The sequence below is a fragment of the Rhipicephalus sanguineus genome, chromosome 10 (assembly GCF_013339695.2).
Source record: "Rhipicephalus sanguineus isolate Rsan-2018 chromosome 10, BIME_Rsan_1.4, whole genome shotgun sequence".
Lineage (NCBI taxonomy): Eukaryota > Metazoa > Arthropoda > Arachnida > Ixodida > Ixodidae > Rhipicephalus > Rhipicephalus sanguineus.
This window is the reverse complement of record NC_051185.1, coordinates 91000308-91024505: the sequence shown is the minus strand read 5'-3', so window position 1 is coordinate 91024505 and position 24198 is coordinate 91000308. Positions and strand designations below refer to the sequence as shown.

General features: G+C 49.9%; 1 protein-coding gene across 1 annotated transcript; it reads right to left on the bottom strand.

Annotated features, from left to right (window-relative positions):
- Window positions 1–3701: 3701 nt before the first annotated feature.
- On the bottom strand, window positions 3702–5282 carry LOC119406591 (uncharacterized). Its single transcript, XM_037673326.1, has one exon. The coding sequence runs from the start codon at window positions 5280–5282 to the stop codon at window positions 3702–3704; it is 1581 nt and encodes a 526-aa protein (XP_037529254.1).
- Window positions 5283–24198: the final 18916 nt, after the last annotated feature.

Here is a 24198-nt window from a genome sequence, read left to right as displayed (position 1 = left end):
CCTCTGACATGGAACGTGCGCGCCGTGACCTGTCGGGAAGTGGTTACCCGGATTCATTCGTGTTGTCCGTCGAACGCAAGTGGAAGCGCCCTTCCACAGCCCCGTCACAATGCTCGAAACGATGCAATGCACCCTACATCCCTGGCATGAGTCAGACTTTGGCCCGTGTTCTGCGCAAGTACGACGTACACGTACCTCATGTACCCATGCGCAAGCTGAAACACACTCTCGTGAATGTGGAAGACAAATTACGAAAAGAGTGATTTCCTTGTGTTGTGTAGGAAGTTCCGTGCGCGAACTGCGATAGTGTGTACATAGGTGAATCCTGGAAATTTGAGCGACGGCTGAAACAGCACAGTAATGATGTGAAAAACGAGAAGGTGTCATCAAACGCCCTCGCCGAGCATGCGCGAGCCTCAAATTTTGAGATAGACGGGAGCAGAGCACGTGTCGTCGCTACCTAGAAGGACTTGACTTCTAGATTGTACCTGGAATGTGTGACAATACAAACAAGAAACAGCATGCTCAAGCGCACAGACGGTAATCTGCCCCCCGCATGCGCAAGATGTTTAGGTGACGTGCTGTAGACTATTTAAACGCTTAGCTTCCGTCTTTCGCTCTCATTGTGAACAAGGCTCCTCTTCTTGGTGCCGAAACGTCTTATTACATTTTTATTCTCTTGTGGTCGGCGTCTTCGTCTTTTAGGGGCGAAGCTCCTTAAGGCGGCACCCGTTCGTCCCTCGTAGTCGTAGTATTGCGTAACCAGTCGTAACGCTAGTACCAGATCTTGACCTCCAAGGTGGTGCCGGTGGGAGATTTTTCCTGTGCGTTGTTGAACAATCAAAATTCGCAGCGTGCGCGTTAACTAAAAGCCGAATTCTTCTGTCTCTCATTCCCCATTAGCAGCCATTGGCATGTTCCAGTATGAAACGTTAGTAGAAGTAGAAGTGTAACTATTAGCTAAAAGCCGACTTCTTCTGTCTCTCATTCCCATTAGCAGCCATTGTTTACCTCCAAGGTAGTGCCTGGTGAGATTTCTCCTGTACGTGATTAAACAATAAAATTTTGTTCAAAACGCCGTTGATTGATGAAATAAACCAACGAAAGACGGCAGATGTTTTCTAAAAGCAAAACGAAAGAACGCCAGATGTTTCTAAAGCAAAACGAAAAGACGCCAGCTGCTTAACGAAAGACGCCAGATGTTTTCGAAAGCAATGGTTTTCTAAAGAATGAAAATTCACAGCGTACATGTAAATTTAAAGTGAGCTGCAAGTCGTCATAACTCATTGAACCTTTAGTATAAACGCGCCCGATCTCACGTCGGTGATGATGTATTGGGCAGAATTCACGGAAGATTCACGGTTTACCGATGAACCTCCGGAGCTTCGCCCACTCATCATCATTCACTCCGTGGATAAGCTGTGATTTTTTTATTCAATCACCAAGGACATGCTGGCATTTCAGAGGATTTTGAAAGGTACGGGCACTCTGCTATGGTTGACTATAAATGAATGTGAACGCTACTAGACGAGACGACAGCCGATGTGAGATTGCTGCTGGAGCCAAAGGATGCATGTCATCTGCTACTTCTCAATAATCGCACCCCCAGTAATCGCTCTACAAAGCATTGCGAGGTTTACGCAAGTATATCGCCAACGTTCGACTTACAGAAGCCATGGGACAACATTATTACGTCATTATCTGTGAAAAACTTCTCTTTATTGTAATATTTGTGAAAATGAGTCTTGAGAGAGCAACAACGTAATATTGTCGGTCAATTTTTGCGGTAATTCGCTTTTGAACGTGTAATTTCAATGCCGATCTCCGACGTTTTAAAGCATCCTTAAGGACACAGGCAGGATAAAATTTAAAATAAATGAAATGTGCTTTTTTGCTTGCTGAGAATGATAAGGCCTTCCTTAGCGATGCTGATTGTCCCGCATATTTACGCGCATTTCGATTAAGCGTAACGGACCAGGTTTGCGTGACCAACTGGCGAGCAGCCACGCCCCTTTTTCTCAGGCCGTGCACAACCTGAGCTTTCTGCCTTAGTGAAATTATATCCGAAACCTCCGCACGGAAAAAAATGTGGAGGCGGCCGTAATCCTTGATATGCTGTCTATAGTGGAACTCGTACGTCGGCAGTCGTTTTGCCTCGGTGCATTAAAGTGGCGAGTTGGCTTTTCGGTGCATGATTCTGAGAAAAACGCACCGCAGAAAAACACAAGGACAGATTTAAGAAGCGTTCCATCTTCAAACTAAAGACAGCTCAACGCTAATATCTCCAGTCTCTCCTCATTTCACTCGCACAGAGCCATCTGACGACAATGCATAGTCACTCTAAACATTTGAAGCCAGCGCACCGGGCAGGCAGAAGGTAGCTTGGATACCTTATTCTGGTTGACCTCCCCGCTTTCTGTCTTTTAAATGCGAATGCATTTCTTAGTCGGGCTATGTGAGGCATCCGGCGTTGTCCGCGCGCCTCTCCGCTCTCACTCCCTCGCCCATAGCAACAGCTGCGGGCTCGCGCGCTCCTTGTCTCGCCGTTCGCTCTCTCGCTTCTCTCGCCGTCCTCCCTGCGCCACCGCCTCAATGCAGTGCGTTTGAAACGCGTTTGTAGCGTTTGTGCTTCCTTGGCACAGCCTGAAAACAGCGCGTTCTAAACGCGTTTGTGCTGCATTGAAGGCGGTGGCAACATCCCTGAGGTGATTACGAACGAACGTATGAAGCTTTTGTTGAAAGAGGCGCCCAAAAGGGAGACACTTGAGCGCGTCGACGTGTCCACCTTTACACCATTAAAATTACTACGCCCTGTAATCTAGGCGCAAAAAATGCATTCGCATTTCCTCACGATTTGCTTCGGGGGGTGGGGGCATTTTTGTTTATTATATATATTGTATTATATAATGTAGCGACAGAGAAGAGGCCGACACCCGTGTTGCCCTGGTTCAACACTTCTTCTTTTCTTTATTGCGTGCTCGCGAGCAGCCCCGCCTTACGCCCGCTTCTTCGCGCGTATTGTGCGTGGCATGGCGTTTCCCGCCAACGTTTTCCCGCGGTAGATTCAACATCCTCCCGGGGCCGCGCTGTGGTCGTTTTCTTGCGAGAGGTACAGCCGACTAGCAGTGCGCAGGTCTTGCCGGTGGTTTGGGTGGGCGTGTTCGAAATGCCTGCTGATGCCGTCCCTGCGTGGAAACGCCTCGACCACTCTGACGAATTCCCACTGCAGCGCTGACACGCTCTCGTCATTGACATTGACGAAGACACAAACGCAAGCCTTCTTCCTTTGTTTCCACAGTCGGAAAAGCTCCTTTTGTTTCACACGCCTTCGCGAGTCGTGCATGGTGGATCCATGCCAACAGTCGCAAGTTCTTGCTGGCAACCCCTCGACGTGCTTGCTGGTTGGCAGGTGCGATCGTGTCAGCGCCCGTGCTTCTTCGGGTTCCACGCAGAGTTGCGTTACAGGGTGGTCATCTACTGTCACGCCTCCCTGATCTTGAGATGCAAGTGAGAGGCAACGTGGAATGCGAAGGCCAGAAAGCTGAGAATGTTCTGATGCCGTCTTCTTCCACAAATCCTCGACGTCAGGTGGTAGAGGCTCCTCCCAATCGATGCCTTTATCGAGCATGTCGTCCAAAGACGGTTCACCGTATTCGTGGGATGAGGCATCGAACACGGCGCGGACCTTTGTAGGCACGGCTTCACGTCGGACTACCGCGTGATGAGGCATGTAGTAGATCGTCTGTCCCAAGGGGTGAAGACGGCACTACTCTCTCTGCATGGCCTTCATCAAAGCACTCGCTGGTGGTGGCATGGTACTCCTTCAGAACTTTTGGCTCATGTTCGAACCGCTGAAGCTGACGCTTGAGTCTGGTTTCAGCCACACTTCGGTTACTACAAGACGTGAGACCTTGCGTCTTGATCATGAGTGGTATTACGTAGCGTCCTGCGTTCTTGTGTACTTCGCTACGAAAGTGGACGAGTGCTGGGTGCTTGCTGACGTCGTCTTCTTGTCCGTCAGTTATACCAATGGCGTCCAAGCGCCACATCTCTGATGGGTCTCTAGGTCGGAATTCTGTGCGCCAGTCGTCGGAACAAGCCAGGAACAAGGCAGTTGCACTGATGTTACGCGGTGTCGAAGGATGGTAGACGTTAGCGCACATTCCTTGAATGACCCAGCCAAATATGGTCTCAACTGCACACAGATTGTCGGTGAAGCGCTCGACGCGTCCGGTCACTACCCTCCAGTAGTGGTCTGAACCGATCAACACGCTTATCGTAGAGTCTTGAGGTTGGTGCCCTTGAACTTCGTCAGCCAAGGTCAGATTGCGGTCACGCATCATATTGATGATGTTTGGCTCTAAAGCTGGACCCTTTACGGTGCAGACCTCTGGCACCTCCAGAGCTTCAACATCGACGACGATCGGCTCAATACGTCCACAGAGCGTGACGTTCACCCTTCGGCACTGGTAATGTGGGTGTTTTGACCCGCCGAATGTGTAGACATCCATCTCTTCATATCCAGTGGAAGGCAGGCAAAGCTGCTGCGACAAGTCTTTTCGGATGAACGTTCGTTGGCTGCCGGTGTCAAGCAGCAGTCGCACTGGCACACAGCCACGGGTTCCGGATGCCCACACTGTGGCGGTTTGTAGCAACACCGACGACGAACGCGTACTGCTAGCAGGAGCCGTTGTTACGTGCTTTTCTCGCTGTGTGGCCGCGTCTCGGTTTTCAGCTCCAGTCGGTTGTGGACTGTCGGGTCCTCGTCGGCCCCAGATGTCGCACAGAGCAGAAATATGGCGTCCTGAGCATCGGTCGCACTTAAGCCAGGCTGCGGTTCGGCAATTGCGAGCAATGTGTCCTGGCTTCCCGCACCTGAAGCAGCAGCTATTGCTGGAAAGGCGCTGGTGCTTTTCTTCTGCGGATAGCGCGGCCCGGCAATCACGCGTCAAGTGGCCCGACATGCCGCATAGGGGACATATTGTCTGTGCAGGCCTTGAAGTGGCACCTGGCGATGATGACCGTGCTGTCAGGGCTAGAGCGGACGGTAGATGTGGCGGTGGTGAGGTGTCCGCAGCCTTGCGGTTCGTCCACGGTCTCCCTGAAGTGGCCTTCTTGCGTGACGCTCGACTCTCCTCTCTACTTTCGACTTCCACTTGAAGGAACTTCAAGATTGCCTTGACTTGCTCGTCTCTCGATTGGACTGCAGAGTCCGCGGCGTTTGCGCCGGTCTTAGTGCGCTTTCGGTACTGGATCGCCAGGTCATCTGGCAATGAGCGCATCAGCACCCGATGCAAAACAACCGCGTACTCTGAAGACGGCATGCCAAGACTTTCCAAACAGCCGGTCCTGAACTGTATTTGCTCGTACAGGTCACGCAGCCTTGCTACTTGCGACGATTTCTCGACTGGTTCGATGGCAAGGAGGCTGTCGATGTGGTCGTCTATGAGAAGATCCTTTCGCCCGAACTTTTCGGTGAGCACCTTGACGGCGATGATGTAGTTCGCTTCGGTAAGGCTTATTCCTTCAATGGCCCGCTTCGCAGCGCCGGCCAAGTACGTCTTCAAGTACTTGAACTTCTCGATACCGGTGAGATCGGGGTGCGTGTGAATGGTCGCCTCGTAGTGCTCCCAGAACCCCTGCCACTCACGGTTCTCGCCGTTGAAGACGGGCACTTGAAGTTTCGGCAAGGCGACTCGCAAGCCCGGTGCTCGTGGTCTAGTGGGATCGGCGAGGTCTTGACCGATGGCCTCCGAATGGGCAGCTCCCATTGAGCTGCTGGCTCCGTCAGTTGTAACCGCATGCCTCGGCTGGTTGGTTTCGGTGACGGTGGAACCAACCGCTGCACGCGCGTTTATCGCGGACCGAAGCCTGCTGATGGCTTTCACGATCTTCTCATGGTAATCCAGAGCGCCCGCAATTTCCTCGTCGAACTCCTCACCGTCAAGGGCGTCGGCGATCTGCTTGTCAAGTTCGGCAAGAGCTGTGTCTTTGTCGCGAAGCCCGTCGATGAGTTCCTGCAAGTCGGCGGAAGACGGTACTGTGCCTTGCAGGAGTATCTCGGTGGCCTCGGACAGGAGTCGGGTAGTGGCACCGCGAAGGGCGCCTCGATGCCTACGTAGCTTGTCCATCCTCGGTACGGTACGTAGGATGTCGGCCTTCTCCCGGGTTTCGGCACCAATAATGTAGCGACAGAGAAGAGGCCGACACCCGTGTTGCCCTGGTTCAACACTTCTTTTCTTTATTGCGTGCTCGCGAGCAGCCCCGCCTTACGCCCGCTTCTTCGCGCGTATTGTGCGTGGCATGGCGTTTCCCGCCAACGTTTTCCCGCGGTAGATTCAACATATATATCTCTACGTGCACAAGCTTTCACACAACGTGCAAAGTTATAAATACCTGGGTGTGTGTGGCCTGGGTGTGTGTGGCCTACGTAGCCTAATCTGCAAAGCGGCTGTCAATCAATCAGGCATCATCCTCGGTCAGCATGAGGCCATCGCCCAGCCTCGTAAGAAATGAAGAGGACACTGCGCCGTTCTGGTGGACGAAGTGCACTTTACGATGCGGTGATGTGGATATCATATTTAACTTTCGTTAATGTTTTCCTCCGGGGTCGAGCAATGCTTCAATATAGCTTGCTGAATCATAGAGATACAAACTTAATGTTTATTAGACTGCTATAAAAGCGGAGCTGACATTGGAACTACAGACGTTAATGTGATATGATGCCAGTATCGTAGGGGTACATTTCGTAAGAGTATCATGTAGCGTTTATTGCTTTCTTGTAAAATTAGATAGCCAGCACCACAACCACAATTGACGTTGCACAGATATTACGCCTGCGTAAGCTGTTTTTTCAAACCAGTTTATAGACCTGGCGTGGCTCAGTGGTAAAATACCTGATAGCCACGCAGAATGCTTGGGTTCGATTCCTGCTGGGATCCTAATTTTCATTCTTTCTATTCGTTGAGTAAATGCTGCCGATGTTGGTTTTCCCTAACGCTTTAGCATTTAAGTAACCAATGTCTGTTCTCGCCGTTCCTGGGTAGAGATAAACTGTCAATCACCTTTGGCGCATACCCGTACACCGCGGCCCAAGGTAAACGGGTATGTGCCACACGTGTCTAGTGGAAAGGGTTTGCGACGTACGCGACAGGATTTTACCGTTATTCATGTCATGACCCGGCAATCATATTCGTCGAATCCTCTTACCCTCCCATGCAAATTTTGGCCTACACCAAGTTAAGGAGGCGATCATGAGAGCACCCAGACGTAGGCGACTAGATAGATAGATAGATAGATAGATAGATAGATAGATAGATAGATAGATAGATAGATAGATAGATAGATAGATAGATAGATAGATAGATAGATAGATACGTAGATATAAACGCTCAAAGTGCCAGAGGTCCGCTAAGAAATGCTTCGTATTTAAAAGCATTACCACTGCACACGCCGCCAGAAAAGCACGCATTGAATGTGCTGGAAGATCATGTCAAGTTCCCCCCTAGCGCCAGCGTCATCATTTCCGTCCGCACTCAAAAATCAGGAAATCTTGAAGGCGTCGTTGAAGGAGACCAGCACTTGTTGATGCACCGCGAGATTTGCGTCGCAAGAGGAGTAGCCGAGCTGCGTTGAGCGAAAGCAACAGTGGTGCTCACGAATTTCTGCACTTAGTACAAGCGCTTGAAGAAAGGAACTACGGTTGCCTACGCTGAAGAAATTGTGCAAGCCAATAGTGCTTTCGCCCTCACAGATTCCACCGAATCTACTGCGAGAAACCGAGCTTCCGAACCTGCTCTCGAGGTTAATCCGAGCCTTCTGAAGCATAAGCAAGAACAGCTCAAAACCCTGCTTCGGCAATACAAAGACTGCTTTTCGTCGTCGTCAAGAATTCGGCAGACCTCAGGCGCAAAATACCGCGTCATAACAGAGGAGAGTACCACGCCACTCCGGCAGAGCTCGCACAGAGTTTTGACGCGAGAACATGAGGCCGTAATATAAACCTAGACAAAATGCTACGCGACGACATCATCCAACCTTCCAAGAGTCCGTGGGCGTCACCTTAGTGTTAGTGAAGAAGAGGGACGGAAGCCTACACTTCTGCATCGATTATCGCCACCTGAAACAAAACCATGAAGAAGGACGTGCACCCTCTCCCACAGATAGACAACACCCTTGATCATCTTTACAACGCGAAGTTCCTTTCTCCGATGGACCTCAAGATCGGTCACTGGCAAATCGAAGTCTACGAGATAGACCGAGAGATGACTGCCTTTAAAACACCAAACGGACTCTTCGAGTTCAAGGTCATGCCCATTGGTCTTTGCTCGGCATCTGCAACATTCCAGCGCATTATGGATATCGTTCTGGCTGGATTGAAGTGGCAGACGTGCCTTTTGTACTGGGATGACGTTGTTGTGTATGCCTAAAATTTCGACGAACACCTCTGGCGCCTTGAAGCTGTACTTCAAACAATCAAGACCTCCGGACTCACCCTAAAGCTAGAAAAGTGCCGCTTCGTGTACGATGAACTCTTGTTCTTGGGCCATGTAATTAGCAAGTGTGGAGCTCGTCCGGACCGGCGGAAAACAGCTGCTATTGCTGCCTTCCCGCCGCCCACCGACAAGAAGTCCGTACGCCGATTTCTGAGCTTGTGCGCCCAATACAGGCGTTTCGTCAATGAATTTTCACGGATCGCCGAGCGACTGACTGCAACTCACGAAGAGCGACGTCGAATTCAGGTGGGAAACGGCGCAAGTTCAAGCATGTCAAGAATTGAAACCACGCCTGCAGACGTCTTCGATACTTGCGCACTTCGACGAATACGCCGATATGGAAATCGACACCGACGCAAGCAGCGTAGGACTCGGCGCCGTCCTTGTGCAAAGGACTGACGAACTCGAAAGGGTTATCTGTTATGCTAGCCGGTCGCTATCCAACCAATGGATCACCCCCCCCCCCTCCCCTCTTTTAGTTCTCTGTACCGCGGCACTTCCAGAAGAGGAAGTGGTGACATAAGCAGGTGATTCGTCGCTGTGGTATAAGTAGGAGAAGCGCGCGCGGGCGTCCTTTCTATGGCTACAGCGAACTAGAAGGGACGTAGGGGCTCTTCTCGCTGCAGCTGCAGCGGCAACAGTAGAGGTGTAGTCGCCGATGTTACCCGTGGTTGCAGACGCTACATTGATCGCGATTGTCGTAACACCAGCTTCGCAGAAGTGCTACAGGGCATACCTGTCGCAGTGGAACCAAGGCGGCTTGCAAGGCTGCGTGCCAGGTGTCGCGGCTGCCGAAAATAATACTGCGTCGATGATCAACGGTTGCACCAAAGGATACGTCGGCGGGGTCAAGCGTTCGACGGCAGTGTCACGGCCGCTCGATAAAAAAGGAGGTGCGGCCTGTCACCTCGCGCTGAAACACACGGGAACAAGCGGGAACGCTTTTATAACAGTTGCAGCCGCGTTGGCGCTAGTAGACGTACAGTCACGCACAATAAAAAGAAAAAAGAGACAAAAGCATGGTTGTGGCGTTCGAGAGACGTTGCATCCTGCCATATATGGCCGTGCCGAGGAGCCGCCGCGTTTATGGTGTCTTTGAACGACAAATAGGATGTCAACATCGGATACCACAAATTTCCGCGCGACGTTGAATGACGTTAAAAGTCTGTATGATAAAATAAGACATCGTTGTTTCCAAAGAAATTGGTGAATGCAGAGGAGTGTTGATCTCATGATCCCAACCTTATCGGAAAAAAAGAGCGTCGCCAGTGTCCCCCAGTGCCTTTCAGCACACTGGGTGGCAATGGGAAAGCTGTACAGTGTGTCCCAGTGTACTACAGCGCGCTGGGTGGCACGGGGACAGACTGTACAGCGTGGCCAGTGCCGCCCAGTGCGCTGAAAGACGTTGGGAATACTGTACAGTGTGGCCCAGTGTCTTACAGCGCACTGGGAGGCACTGACCACGCTGTACAGTGTCTGCCTGCGCACTAGGAACACTTGCAGCACATTGGAAAAACTGGGTGCGCTGGGTGGAATTCATATAGGATTTGGTATTCGATCGCGAGAAGTCAAAACGAAAACTTTTCGAATGTCGTGAAAATATTATTCTATTCTGTATCCTACACATATCTAGGTTTTTTATTGCTAAACGACGGGCGTACGTATACCCTAAAGCAATCATCTGCCGAGCGAGCGCGCGCGCGCTTTCTCTGAAGTGTGTGATCGAGTGTCGTGAATGTAGTTCATATAACTGCATCGAAAGAGCTTTTCAATCGCAACACAATATGACATTAGTATTAGTCTGATAATAACATCAACCTACTCAAGCAGCCAGTCCAGTCCTTCCATATGGGCTCGTGCCGTTGAAAGCCGCACATCACCGGCAACAGTGAGCCAATGCAACGCTCAATCTAGGCATTTTAAATGCGAAGCATTTCTTAGCGAACTTCTGCGACTTTGAGCGTATCTATCTATCTATCTATCTATCTATCTATCTATCTATCTATCTATCTATCTATCTATCTATCTATCTATCTATCTATCTATCTATCTATCTATCTATCTATCTATCTATCTAGCCGCCTACGACTTTGTGCTCTCCGGGTCGTTTGGTTAATCGAATGTACACCAAAATTGGTATGGCGTAACATGACTGTATGACGAACATAAATGACAAGTCATAACATGAAAATCGTGACACACATGTAATGTACAGCATGTTTTAAATGCCACGCTCATGGTGCGCTGGCGGCCGTTTCGCTAGCTTGATATACACCAAAATTGGTATCTTGCGACGTGACTGTGTAACGAACATAAATAACACGAGTTAACATGAAAATCATGACACGCATGTCATGTACAGCATGGCGTACGTGCCACGCTCATGGGGCACTGGCGTGCCGTTTCGCTAGCTTGATCTACCCCTTAATTGGTATTGCGCCACGTGACTGTGTGACGAACATAAAAACACGAGATAACATGAAAATCATGACACGCATGTCATGTACAGCATGACTTACATGCTACGCTCATGGTGCGCTGGCGGCCGTTTCGCTAGCTTCATATACACCAAAATTGGTATCTTGCGACGTTACTGTGTAACGAACATAAATAACACGAGTTAACATGAAAATCATGACACGCATGTCATTTACAGCATGATTTACATGCCACGCTCATGATGCACTGGCGGCCGTTTCGCTAGCTTGATCTACCCCTAAATTGGTATTGCGCCACGTGACTGTGTGACGAACATGAAAACACGAGATAACATGAAAATCACGACACGCATGTCATGTACAGCATGACTTACATGCCACGCTCATGGTGCGCTGGCGGCCGTTTCGCTAGCTTCATATACACCAAAATTGGTATCTTGCGACGTTACTGTGTAGCGAACATAAATAACACGAGTTAACATGAAAATCATGACACGCATGTCATGTACAGCATGACTTACGTGCAACGCTCATGGGGCACTGGCGGCCGTTTCGCTAGCTTGATCTACCCCTAAATTGGTATTGTGCCACGTGACTGTGTGACGAACATAAAAACACGAGATAACATGAAAATCATGACACGCATGTCATGTACAGCATGACTTACGTGCCACGCTCATGGTGCGCTGGCGGCCGTTTCGCTAGCTTGATAGACACCAAAATTGGTATCTTGCGACGTTACTGTGTAACGAACATAAATAACACGAGTTAACATGAAAATCATGGCTCGCATGTCATTTACAGCACGATTTACATGCCACGCTCATGGGGCACTGGCGGCCGTTTCGCTAGCTTGATCTACCCCTAAATTGGTATTGCGCCACGTGACTGTGTGACGAACATAAAAACACGAGATAACATGAAAATCATGACACGCATGTCATGTACATCATGACTTACATGCCACGCTCATGGTGCGCTGGCGGCCGTTTGGCTAGCTTCATATACATCAAAATTGGTATCTTGTGACGTTACTGTGTAGCGAACATAAATAACACGAGTTAACATGAAAATCATGACACGCATGTCATGTACAGCACGACTTACGTACCACGCTCATGGTACGCTGGCGGCCGTTTCGCTAGCTTGATATACACCAAAATTGGTATCTTGTGACGTGACTGTGTGACGAACATGAATAACACGAGTTAACATGAAACTCAGTATTTATACCCTGGGACCCTCATCCGTATACACGTATTATGTAACTAACCCTTATGTCACCAATAAACTCAAACTAAAACTCATGACACGCATGTCATGTACAGCATGACTTACGTGCCACGCTCATGGGGCGCTGGCGGCCGTTTCGCTAACTTGATCTGCCCCGAAATTGGTACTCCGCGGCGTGACTGTGTGACGAACATAAATAACCACGAGTTAACATGAAAATCATGACACGCATTTTCCTCAATGACATACAAGACGATGTATGCAGCTCTTTGCTGGCTGCTTCGCATTACATCGATTCCCACAATGCGTAGGATCTGCCGGCTTTTTTTTAGCTTCTTATTCATGTCGTCGAAGGTGCAAATATAGCCTCGCTTGAGTCAGGTATAATCGAAACTGCACATGGAAGGTAACTAGATTCTTCGTAATTGAATATCCACGTTCATCACAGCGATCGTGGTGCACGGAGTAAAGCTCTAAGCGTAACGGTCGGTTCGGCTAGGATGAACTACTGCGGCTGTATCGTACGCGGAACGTAAACAATATGGACAGAAAATATGCTCAAACGCCTGACGAAAACTAAAGTGTTCAGTGTGCAGGTCAGATGCACACTGTTTTTTACATAGGTATGACGAACTGCTTACCGAGTCAGTGCGATTGCCCCAACACATCTGCGATTACACCAATATTTTTTTTGCGACAAAACGTGCCACATAGACGTTCTGATCCTAGGCAGCATATGACAAACAAATTACCTACCTTCTCTCAAGTTCTCGCGAGCACGAAGAGACTGAAAACTGCGTTTCTAAACGAGACAAATTAAAATACTGGCTACCGGAAGTAGTTTTAACATGAAGAAAAAAGAAACCACCGCTCGTCTTTCAGGTGTGGTGCAGCGGTAACGTGTCAGATTTAGGATGCAGGGTGCGTCGAGATGATGGGTTCGACTCCCGCGCGCTCGTTTTCCTTTTTTTAGTTTTTTTTTGCTTTTTGCCGCAGTGCTCGCGTTTCAGCCCTAATTGCGATCTGGTATCACCACAGTTTAAAAAAAAAATTTAAAACCCGATTTCGTCCCGTAACGCTTGGTCCAGTGTGCAGTGCGCCAGCGTCCAGGGTGCCGCGTGCCGCGTGCCAGCGTCCCAGTACCCAGCGCCACACTGGTCCAATAAACAGGTATGGCACTGGGACAGTGCCACTGGGTTTTCCAATAGGGAAATGATATGTGTAAAGAGTCCGAGGCTCCTCAAGAAAACCCGCTACACAAAGAAACTCCCGCGTTCTCTAAGCCACTTTGGTGCGACCCGTCTTGTAGCGCCAGAAGTTCACCCAGGCCGCTCCCACTCTTTTATAGGCACGAAACGGGCACCACCTTTATTTTTGTTTTTTTTTTATCGAACGGTCGTGTCAGTGTTGTCTTCAAGTTCACCATACCGTGGCACAAACAGGAGAGTAGTAACCGGTGATGTAAGCGACAGATGTGCTCTCGACAGCAGACGGCTCGTCATAAACGGCGTAGACGGCAATTTCGGCACGCGTTCGCGTAGTACGTATTATTTTATGACCCGCTACACGTGAGGCGATCGCTGTGTAAACCAGAGCACAGCTGGCGTAATGGAGGAAGGATCGAGGGAGACCGTGGGGGGAGCGCGATGTAACGTCACGCGTCAAATGTTCGTGGCCCTTTAGCGTACTTTTATCTATGACATAGCTTATTGTCCAGTACGTCATGTAAAACCTTATCTTAAATCATTCATTACCTTTTATATTCGTCTTGCATGCGAGTCGCTTTTATATACATCCCATTCGTATACGTGTGCCCTGGGATACTCCTTAGGTGACCCTTGAGTTTCGCGTGCTGTCGGAGCCTTGTCGAAAGCAGCGCGTGCTTGAGATCTGATACGTGATATTCCGGAACAAGCCCGATAGGATCGATTCTCTGAAATGTATATGTTGTTCACACTAACTTTTTACAGCTAACTTTTACAGCAGACACCTTGATTATAATCTCTGAGTTCGTTTTCTTTCTGTAGTTTCGTGCCTGTCTCTGTCATCATGTTTGCACGTGGCCTTAAAAAGACGCGGTGTCTGCTATTGGCGACTGCGACTGCCGCATTTCTCCAATACGTTTCGTCAACCAGTCGCTTGCGTCCGTTGTATCGTTTCGTAAAAGATCACACTAGCGACATGTTCAGCTGCTCGTTAAACTGGCCATGGGTCGGACGCCTGTGGTATGTTCCAAAGAGAAGCAGTGGCACAACGACGAACATCAGCGTGCCCAGATGCACGAGCGATCGCTACACCGTTGAGCCAATGACACCGAAGAAGATCGGGCAAGTGAAGCCAAACGAACGGCGATGTCTCGCCGCCGGAACGCTTCCCCAGTTTCACTGGTCTTCTCTCTTTACAAACACTTGGAAGTGCTCGAAATTTTTCATAAACATTTTCAGATAACTCAGGCTTTTGGGTGTGGACGAAAAGCAAAATCAGTGGTGTGGACGAAAAGCAAAATTTCACGTGGTACTCGTACCACTAAAACCTATTGGGAGATTACGGAAGCCTTTAATATCAGCCGGGAGGTTACAGGTGCAGCAGCCACCCCTCGATGAGATTAAAATGAACTGAGGCGGCGTTGGTTCAAGGATGCATGCAGTCTCGATGATGTCGGGTTTTCGGTTATTTATGTTTGTCCTTATTGTCCCTATGGCGAGAATGATCAGGCTGAAGAATTTTATGAATATGTCTTTGCAAGAAAATGGTCGCTTGTTAGAAGCGTAGAATAACAGAGCTGAGCTAGCTGGTAAGTATTCATTCTAAATGAAGGCGTGGAAACACGGACACAAGAAAGAAGTCAAGCCACCACAAACGCCGACCACAAACGTCGGCGTTTGCGGTGTCTTGACTTCTTTCTTGTGTCGGCGTTTGCACGCCCTGTCAATGTTAGTAGCGCGTCATGCAGTTTTCAGTATTCCCTTTGTGGTAGTCCTTTCACGCCTTTTGAAGTCTGAATGCTGTTTTTTTTTTGTAGCGTTAGCTACACTTGTTTAGCCGGAGCCGATTTCGCGTGATCCTCATGAGCCGTGCTGCGCATGCGCGAGGATCAGTGATGTCACACAGCTGGCTCACCGCTCTCCGCGCTCTCCGCCACTGCCGCGCTCGACTCGCCGCTGCTGGTCTGCGCATTCGAGAGGAGCGACGTCGTGGCCATGGCAGACACAATGACGCCAGCGCGCGGGAAGCTATACGCCTTCGCTGTGCAGTCACCGTCTGACACTGCGCTTGAGCCGATTGATAGCGCCTCTGACTGGCCTTTGCAGGTGGGTAACGCCATAGAGGAGTGCGCAAATGCTGCTCAACGGCGCAGAAGAGCCGAGGAGCTTATCTCGTCGGATCCCGAAGTAGTTGCCTGGCAATTAGTGGTTCAGCGTACGAAGAATCAACAGAAGGAGGCTAATAATCCTAGACAACCTGGAAAGCTAAGAATAATCAGCTCAACCTTTGCTAACGCTACGTATATCCTGGCATATCCGAGCTAAGCCACTGCAAGTTTTTGAACAGCGGTGTAGCCGTGCTAATGTAGAATACATTTGCCTCTAACAATGACTTTCAAGTATATGCTTCGCTGATTCTGCCCTCAAGCGACACTTTAATAACGCCAGGTTTGTACAACATTAACAAGAAATGTAAAACTCTACACTATAAAAAAGTCTTTTTCCTCCTTTATGCAAGTCCTGGCTTAAGAAGTGTACGGCTACTTTGATAGAAAGACACGTAAACTCCCTTTTGAGTCCTACGGCTATCCGACGAGAATATAACGATATCCAAATCGAGTTCATTATTGTCTCACCGGAGAATTTTAGGAAAAAAAAGAGGCATAACATGTCTCCTTAAGGAGAGCCTTATACGTGCAAAGTCAGTACTCACATAAAAGAGTAGCATGTGCTCTTTTAGCTTTCTTCGAGAGTATCGTAATGTGGCTTTACATGTTATATGCAAGCATTAGTAGCAAGTTGTCTGCGTTATATCGAGGAGTTTGGATAGCGAGTATAAGCATTGATTGGAGTGTACTCTGGCACATCACTCTAGGATCAGTGCTTAGTTTACACTAAATGTAAGAGGTAACTAACGTGCAAGTTGCCAGACCTTGTCACATGCCTCTAATGTCCCAGCTCTACGCGAATGTCAAGCAGGTATTGACTATATACACAGTAGAATGGATGCGCCGTATTAAAGTTCCTGTTTTCCCTCAGTAAAGTAAATCCTAATCCGAGCCATCAACTGTTTTTCTCAACAGAAAAGGCGTCGGACAAAGGAATCTAAATTCAAACGTTCCCTCTTCCATACCAATACTTCTGTACATATTCGCACAGAATGCGTATAGAGTCCATATATATTCCATGTATTTCCGCAAGAATCTTACGGAAACATACGGAATTGTTCGAATAGCATAAGGAATGTTTCAGTAGGGGTATTGTTCTAGACGGCTTACCGTTCTCCAATAGCAGAGGGCGTAGTGCCCTAAGTTCTTCGCATCTCAAACGAATATTCTATGAGTTACAGATTTCAGTAAGGAGCGGTGGCGGTAGAGTTCGCGAAAAACCCCGTTGTCGGCAAGTGTGTAGAAATGAGGTCCTCGCAGCTGCGCAGGTCACATGCGCACCTTTTGAAGAATGCACCATTTTTCACTAATTGATGCCATCTCGGTCATGGGCTTATCGGTGATCAGCGGTTTTTGATATGGCAAGTCGCTCTTTTATCAAAATGATTTCATCACGTTGCCGCACTTCGTTGTCGCCTTCCATTGTTGCAGCTCACTGTTTCACGCATAACCGTCGTTCTTGCCTGTAGCAGCGGAATTGCTGCCTGGCTAAGCACTTGGGTGAATGCACGGCATGGAGGAAGAAAAATTTAGGTGAGAGCATTGCGCATTCCAATGTAATCAATAAATAAATAAAGAGAGAAAGCGAACAAGAAACAGAAGTAGAACGTCATGCACGCACAAGCGAACGTTCGCAAGCCCCCGTGTTCCCTAGAGAGAAAAGTCTCTTAACTTTTTTGAAGGCGAAAGTGTTAAATGCTTGTTTCATGGTTGTGTCATAGAAAACACAGTCCAAAATGGTGACCGCGCCAACTGCGCGCCTGCTTCGTCTTTTTCGTCTTTGCGGAGTCGCGGTAAATTAATAAAAGAAAGGAGCCTTGGCTTATCGGCAAAATACGCGTGAGCTCCTGACCTACACCTTTTCTTTCCTTCTTTTTTTTTCTTTCTTTATATCGCATTGCGCAATGCTCACTCCTTACTTTTTCCTTCCTCCATGTAGTAGCACACGTTCAGGGACAAGTGGGTGCAATCTTTCAAAAAAGAACGGGTACCATGTAATGCACCCTGCAGGACACTCTGTAGGAAGGATACCTTGTTTTTTTAACGCAGGACTCACCACCAAGTTCTGAAGCTAGGCCTGACTCGAAGTTGGATCTTCACTTGACCAACTAGAGCTCAGCACCACTGCTCGACTGGATTTGCCGCCGCGCTTCCGATGTTCTTTCGGGTATTATCGCTTACACGCAGTGGCTGCTTCTGCCTAGAGAAGCTGCCATTGATATTCCCAAGATGATGTAGAGCGTTGTCCGAAGGGAGGTTCATGAGTACAGGGTTTAGAGTACTCTCCATTGCTTTTAGGGACGTCTGCGTGCCCTTTTTCCACAGTAGAGCACACATTACTCAAAGCAGTTTGCTTTGAAAGCGACAGTCCTACGTACGATATCGTTTGGTTGACGTTTAAAGAAATGTGTGCCGGGAAAAGCGCGAGTGATACTCAATATGATATTGCCACGCCCACATCTTGTTTTATTTTGATGTTCTTGGGTTTGACCAGCAAGGACGGTTATCAACGCTCGAGGCTGTCCGCGAAGCGTGTTCGAGAAGCTTCGCGATTGTAGGGGATGGTTTTGTTAAGATTCCGCGCAAGACGCGAACGCTCGAGCTTATTCTAGAACTTGCGCGACAACCAGCGATAACGCTGGAATATTCCACGGCACATGTATAAATGCCGACGCGCTTCACCGTTTGTCCGTTGATCGATGGTCGACGCTCTGTTCGCGGCTCTCAGTGTATTGCTGTAGCTCTCAGTTTCTCGGCCACAAGTTCGGCCTAATAAAGAGTTTCATCTCGACGTGCTGATGGCTGCCTTCGTCGACGTCACGACCACGTGACATCTGGCGGAGGTGCTGTTCGTTCATGTTCCGGACGCCCCCGTCAAGCCCTGAACCCAGCCCACAGCGCGTAGAAGACATCGATGCCAAGGCCGAGCAGCGAGCAAGCCGCAGGCAACAAGTCCTACCGCTAGAGCGCGGGTCTCTACCTGAAAAGACCCGGCAAACAAAGACCCTGACCTCGACCACAGCGACGATGACAGACGCTGTGCCGCCCGCACCGATCCTTCTCCGGACGCCTAAGGAGCCGCCAACCTTCCGCGGATAGTCGATCGAGTACCCGGAAAGTTGGCTCGAAGCCTAAGACAGAGTTGCCGTTTCCAATGCCTGGACCAGCTAAGAAGAGCTATGGCATGTCTATTTCGGTTTGGAAGACGCCGCTCGGACGTGGTTCGAGAACCAAGAGCGAACCCTGACGACATGGGACGTTTTAACACGAAAGTGTGTTATGCCGAGGTCCACCACGAATTCAGTGACGTATTTCGGATTCCTGCGAAAAAATTTACACGTTTAGATGGCAATGAAAAAAGGTTCCGTCAACGGGCATCGAACCCACGACCGCTCGGTCCGCAACAGGAGATGCCGGGCACGCGCCACAGTCTCATGCTCTAGAGGCTTTACAAACGCGCCTTTTATATCTACCACTCTGCCGGTCGGCGGGGTGGTGTTGCCCTCAGGGAGCGGTAAGGTAATGTAACTCGTCATTACTGTTGCCTCCAGAATTAGCACCTGCAACGCGTTACACGTCCGTCCCATTCGGCGCGTCTTCAATAAAAGTTCAATTTTGTCAATGCCTTAACACACCGCGAGGTGGCAACTTTAGCGCAAGCGTCGTAAAAGCGTCCGCCTCGCTCATAGAATCACGCTAATCCAAACCAAAAATAGCTCTGCGACGCGCGCCTACCTTATCTGGCTGTAACACCGCGTTCCACGCTCACGCGCTCGCCCCGAGAAAAATCGCGGCCGAGCTACCGGGGCGGCACGACGCGCTTTGCGTTTCCCTTTAGTCCGGCCGTGGTGTTCAATCGCATTTTAACATGCCGCGGGATGGCGACCAACTTCTGCGTCCAATATGCGACGCTGTTCTGGCTTTCACACCTCGTTCTCTGATTACGCTTTCACCGTTAACTACTACAGCTACCACAAGGGTTTGTTTAATAATTTTACACGGACGTTAGTCGCCGGGATGGAGATGTACTACCAATCATCAATGTGGGTGCATACACGTTAAACTGTGCCATTTGCTGCCAATCATCAATTTACATTGTACAAACTCTCTTATATCAATGTACAGTAAACATTCAGTTACTTCTGTAAGGCCACGCTTTACTTTCGTGTTATTCCGATTCCTATGACGGAAGGATCAGCCATGTTTTCCGCACCAGTTAACTGGCAACATTCACCAGCGTCGTCCGCAAGGAGAGGGCCGAGGCTCTGCTCGAAACCCGCGTGCAGCTGCCAAACGAAAACGTGGCACTCTTCACAGAAGACATGACGAGACTGTTCCGACACGCAGACCCTGACATGCCCGAAGAGAAGAAAGTTCGCTTCCTCATGCGAGGAATCAAGCAGGAGCTGTTCGCGGGACTGAACAGAAACCCACCCAACACCATCCAAGAATTCCTCGCGGAGGCAACAACCATCGTGAAGACGCTCGAGATGCGCACCCGGCAGTACAATCGCCGCGCATTTAAAGACAGTGCAGCTGTTCATGCCCTCAGCTCCGACGACTTGCGCAAGACGATCCGAGCAATCGTGCAAGAGGAGTTGCGAAAAGTTCTACCTTCGCCGCAACCTCGAGTAGATTCCATCGCCGACGTCGTGCGCCAGGAGATCCAGCAGTCACTGGGCGCGCCTCAGCTAACAGAGCCGCAGCCGCAAGCAATGAGCTATGTTGCTGCAGCCCGACGCAACGCGTCCCCTCCTCGACCACGTCAAGACGCCACGCCGCCCCAGCAGTTCCGCCGCGAGGCACCACCGCCGCCACCACCGACGTCATACCGCCCGCCAGCCGGCCAGCGATACACGCCGAGGAAGACCGATGTTTGGCGTGCCCCTGACAACCGCCCGCTCTGCTACCACTGCGGGGAGGCCGGCCACACGTACCGCCGCTGCCAGTACCGACAGATGGGGCTACGCGGATTCGCCGTCAACGCGCCGCGCCCGCGGCCAGGCGAACGGCCTCGCGACATCGACGACTACCTCACCGGAACACAGTGGCAAGAACGACGACCTTCCCACTCGTCGTCGCCCGGCCGCTACATGTCACTGCACCGTAGGCAGTACACTGGCCCGAACCGCGGCCGGTCGCCTAGCCCGTATCCGGGAAACTAAGGGCAGCAACCAATGGAGGTGCAGTTGCTGTACGACAAAATGCCGAAGATCCTCCGCCGCCGGCGACGACGCTGCGACGAAACCGGCAGAACACGACGCGATCCAGACAGACCCCTGACGACGAAATCTCGCGGACCGAAGAAGACCCGACGACGCAACATGGAAACAGCGGAACAAACCGACGCAGCCGTGACCCGACGCCGCGACCCAACCGCAACGCAAGACGACGAACTAGCGATCTCGACGTTCTCATCGACGGCCACAACGTCACCGCTCTCGTCGATACTGGAGCCGACTATTGCGTCATCAGTGGGCCCTTCGCCACGAAGTTGAAGAAAGTGAAGACTGCTTGGGAAGGGCCCGAAATCCGTACCGCAGGAGGCCAGCTAATAACGCCGTCTGGAGTCGCGCGTATCCTGCGAGTTTCGTAATCTTGCAACACTGCTCCAGGGACGTCATACTTGGCATGGACTTCTTAAACCATCACGGCGCCGTCATCGACTTAAGAACCAAGTCGATAACCCTTTCGTCGGACAAAACGACACCGCCGGATACGAATCCATGTCAACATGCCCTGAACGTGCTCGAGGATCAAGTTACCATCCCGCCTCGCTCCAGCGTCATAATTCCCGTCAGCTCCGAAAAAGTTGAACACATCGAAGGTGTCGTCGAGAGCGACCAGCGTTTGCTGCTAGACCGTGACATTTGCGTCGCAAGGGGCATTGCTCGGTTGCATGAAGGAAAAGGAAGCGTGATGCTAACAAACTTCAGCCAAGAATACAGACACCTAAGCAGGGGCCCGACGATTGCATACATCGAAGAAATCTTGGCCGTCAGCGATGCGTTTGCCTTTTCAGATTCTGACGAAGCTACGACGACGATCCCGTGAGCCACCCTTCGAAGTAAACCCAAGTCTTCCCGCTCGCCAACAGCAACAGCTTCGACGCCTTCTCCAGGAATACAAGGACTGTTTCTCGTCGTCATCGCGGGTCCGACAAACGCCCCTTGCTAAGCACCGCATTATAACAGAAGAAAATGCTCGACCACTCCGTCAGAGTCCCTACCGGGTTTCGACGCGGGAACGGGAGGCCGTTAAGAAACAAGTCGACGAAATGCTTCTTGACGACATCATCCAGCCGTCCAACAGCCCGTGGGCGTCTCCCGTGGTGTTGATGAAGAAGAAGGATGGGAACCTACGTTTCTGCGTCGATTATCGTCGCCTGAACAAAATCACAAAAAGGACGTGTACCCTCTCCCACGAATAGGCGACGCCCTGGATCGACTCCACAACGCGAACTACTTTTCGTCGATGGACCTCAAGACCGGCTACTGGCAAATCGAAGTCGAAGAGAGAGACCGAGAAAAGACTGCCTTCATACACCGGACGGCCTGTTCGAGTTCAAGGTCATGCCCTTCGGTCTTTGCTCGGCATCTGCGACTTTCCAACGAGTCATGGATACAGTATTAGCTGGCTTGAAGTGGCAAACTTGCCTTGTTTACTTGGACGACGTCGTTGTGTTTTCCCCGAACTTCGACGAACACCTCCTGCGCCTTGAATCCGTACTTCAAGCATTCAAGAACTCCGGGATCACCCTGAAACCACAAAAGTGCCGCTTCGCGTACGAGGAGCTCTTGTTTTTGGGTCACGTGATCAGCAAGACTGGAGTGCTCCGACACCCGCAGAAAGCAGCTGCCATCGCAGCTTTCCCGCCACCCACCTACATGAAGGCCGTCCGCCGATTTCTCGGCTTGTGCGCCTATTACAGACGCTTTGTCAAAGACTTTTCACGGATCGCCGAGCCACTAACGCAGCTCACGAAGACCGAGTTTGCTGTGGTTTAGCTTTTGACATAATCTTTTGCTTCGCTCTTTACTTTCTTCAGTGAAACATCATTTTTATTTGAGAATGCACATCCAATAGCTTCACTGGCAACCGCAGGTGGCCGAAATTTCCAAAGCGCTCCACTACGGCGTCTCTCATAATCATATCATCATCAACATTTATTTACCCTTAAAGGTCGTTTCCAGGGTATTACATAAGGGGATACAAAAGCATCAATCACAGCATGGCCATTATTAAATAAGGGGGGGGGGGCAAAAGCATCAATAACAGCATGGTCTTTATTATGCAATGCTAGAAAAAAGAGAATAAATGTTTGCAAAATACACAATACATGATTTCAATTTCAAAAGCGAAGCAAAGACAGTGCAATATGTAGAACAAGTGGTATAAAGGCCGTTACAAAAAGAATAGTACATGAAATAACACTGTAATTGTGGCAGATAACGGTGATCGTGGTTTTGGGACGTTAAACCGCAGATATTATTGTTTATAATAGCTGCATTGGCCTTCACTTTTAAATTCTCATGTGGAGGAACCACAAACCCGCCTTCATTGTCTGCAGGAAAGACTGCTCGGCTATTCTCCCGAAGAAAATTATTTACTTGGGGAGCTTTGTCCTCGATACCGCATCAACGCCTGCCGGAAACACCTTTAAACATCACGGCCTTCAGCACACATTGAAACATCTCTGACTAATGTTAACAATGCTGGAACAGAAAATCTTGGTTCTGTTGCAAGTTTGGGTCCCTTGTCCAGGGTGTTGCTCGGGCCTTTCTCCAATCCCACATATTTGAGTGTGACGCTTTGAAAATAAATCTGCTAGAAGTTAGCGCCTGTATTCGTCGGTGTTAATTGTTTTTGTCTCGAAGTTGAGAGTATGACGGAAACCCGTCTGGCCGGGATGAAACATACTAGTTAAAGGGATCCGGAGTTCCGAATTTTAAATCATTTGGTCGGTGTCCGGATCCCTTTAACTAGTTTGTTTTGGTATCGTGTGTGCGCTAGAAACAGCAATGGAACGGCAACATGCCCAAACCTACGTGATTAAACTAATCATTAAGCTAACATGACAAAGACTTTGGACGCGCTTTCGGGTTTCCGGTTTCCCTGTCGCCGATCCATGCCGTATTAATTGTCTCACGTGTTACTCGTGCGCGTCGCCGTCCGTGCACAGGTGGACGAGGAGCCACTTCACGTTGAGAGTCGGAAACACTTTGCTGATCGAAACTATCACCCTATAGAAAACCACTCATACGCGCCCTCGATGCGCGGATCTACGGCATGGAGGGGGGCGAGCGTGCGTTCGAAAACGCACGTGGGCTCAGTCACGTGACATAAAAAGAAGAAACAATAGCGAGCAAGAGCTCCCGGCGGCCGTCATTGGCTCCCTTCTCGCTCTCTCTTTTTTCTCTATCGCGTGCGCTGCGGCGCCAGCAATTCATATACGCAACCCGGGAGTGCAGCTCGCGCTCTTGGATCAAGTCCTGCGGGCGGCCAAGGCCAGTGGAACCCTGGACGTAGGACCCCAGGCATAGAGGATCTAAGATCCCCCTTTCCTTTGAATAAAGTTTCACTCGCTCTCTTTCTCACTCTCACAGGATCTCTGTTGGAACCTGCGTCTGATCTTCCACACTCCGTCACGAAAAACGTC

Excerpts from the sequence above, each read along its gene's own strand:
- LOC119406591 (XM_037673326.1), bottom strand. The coding sequence starts at position 5,282 with ATGCGCTCATTGCCAGATGACCTGGCGATCCAGTACCGAAAGCGCACT.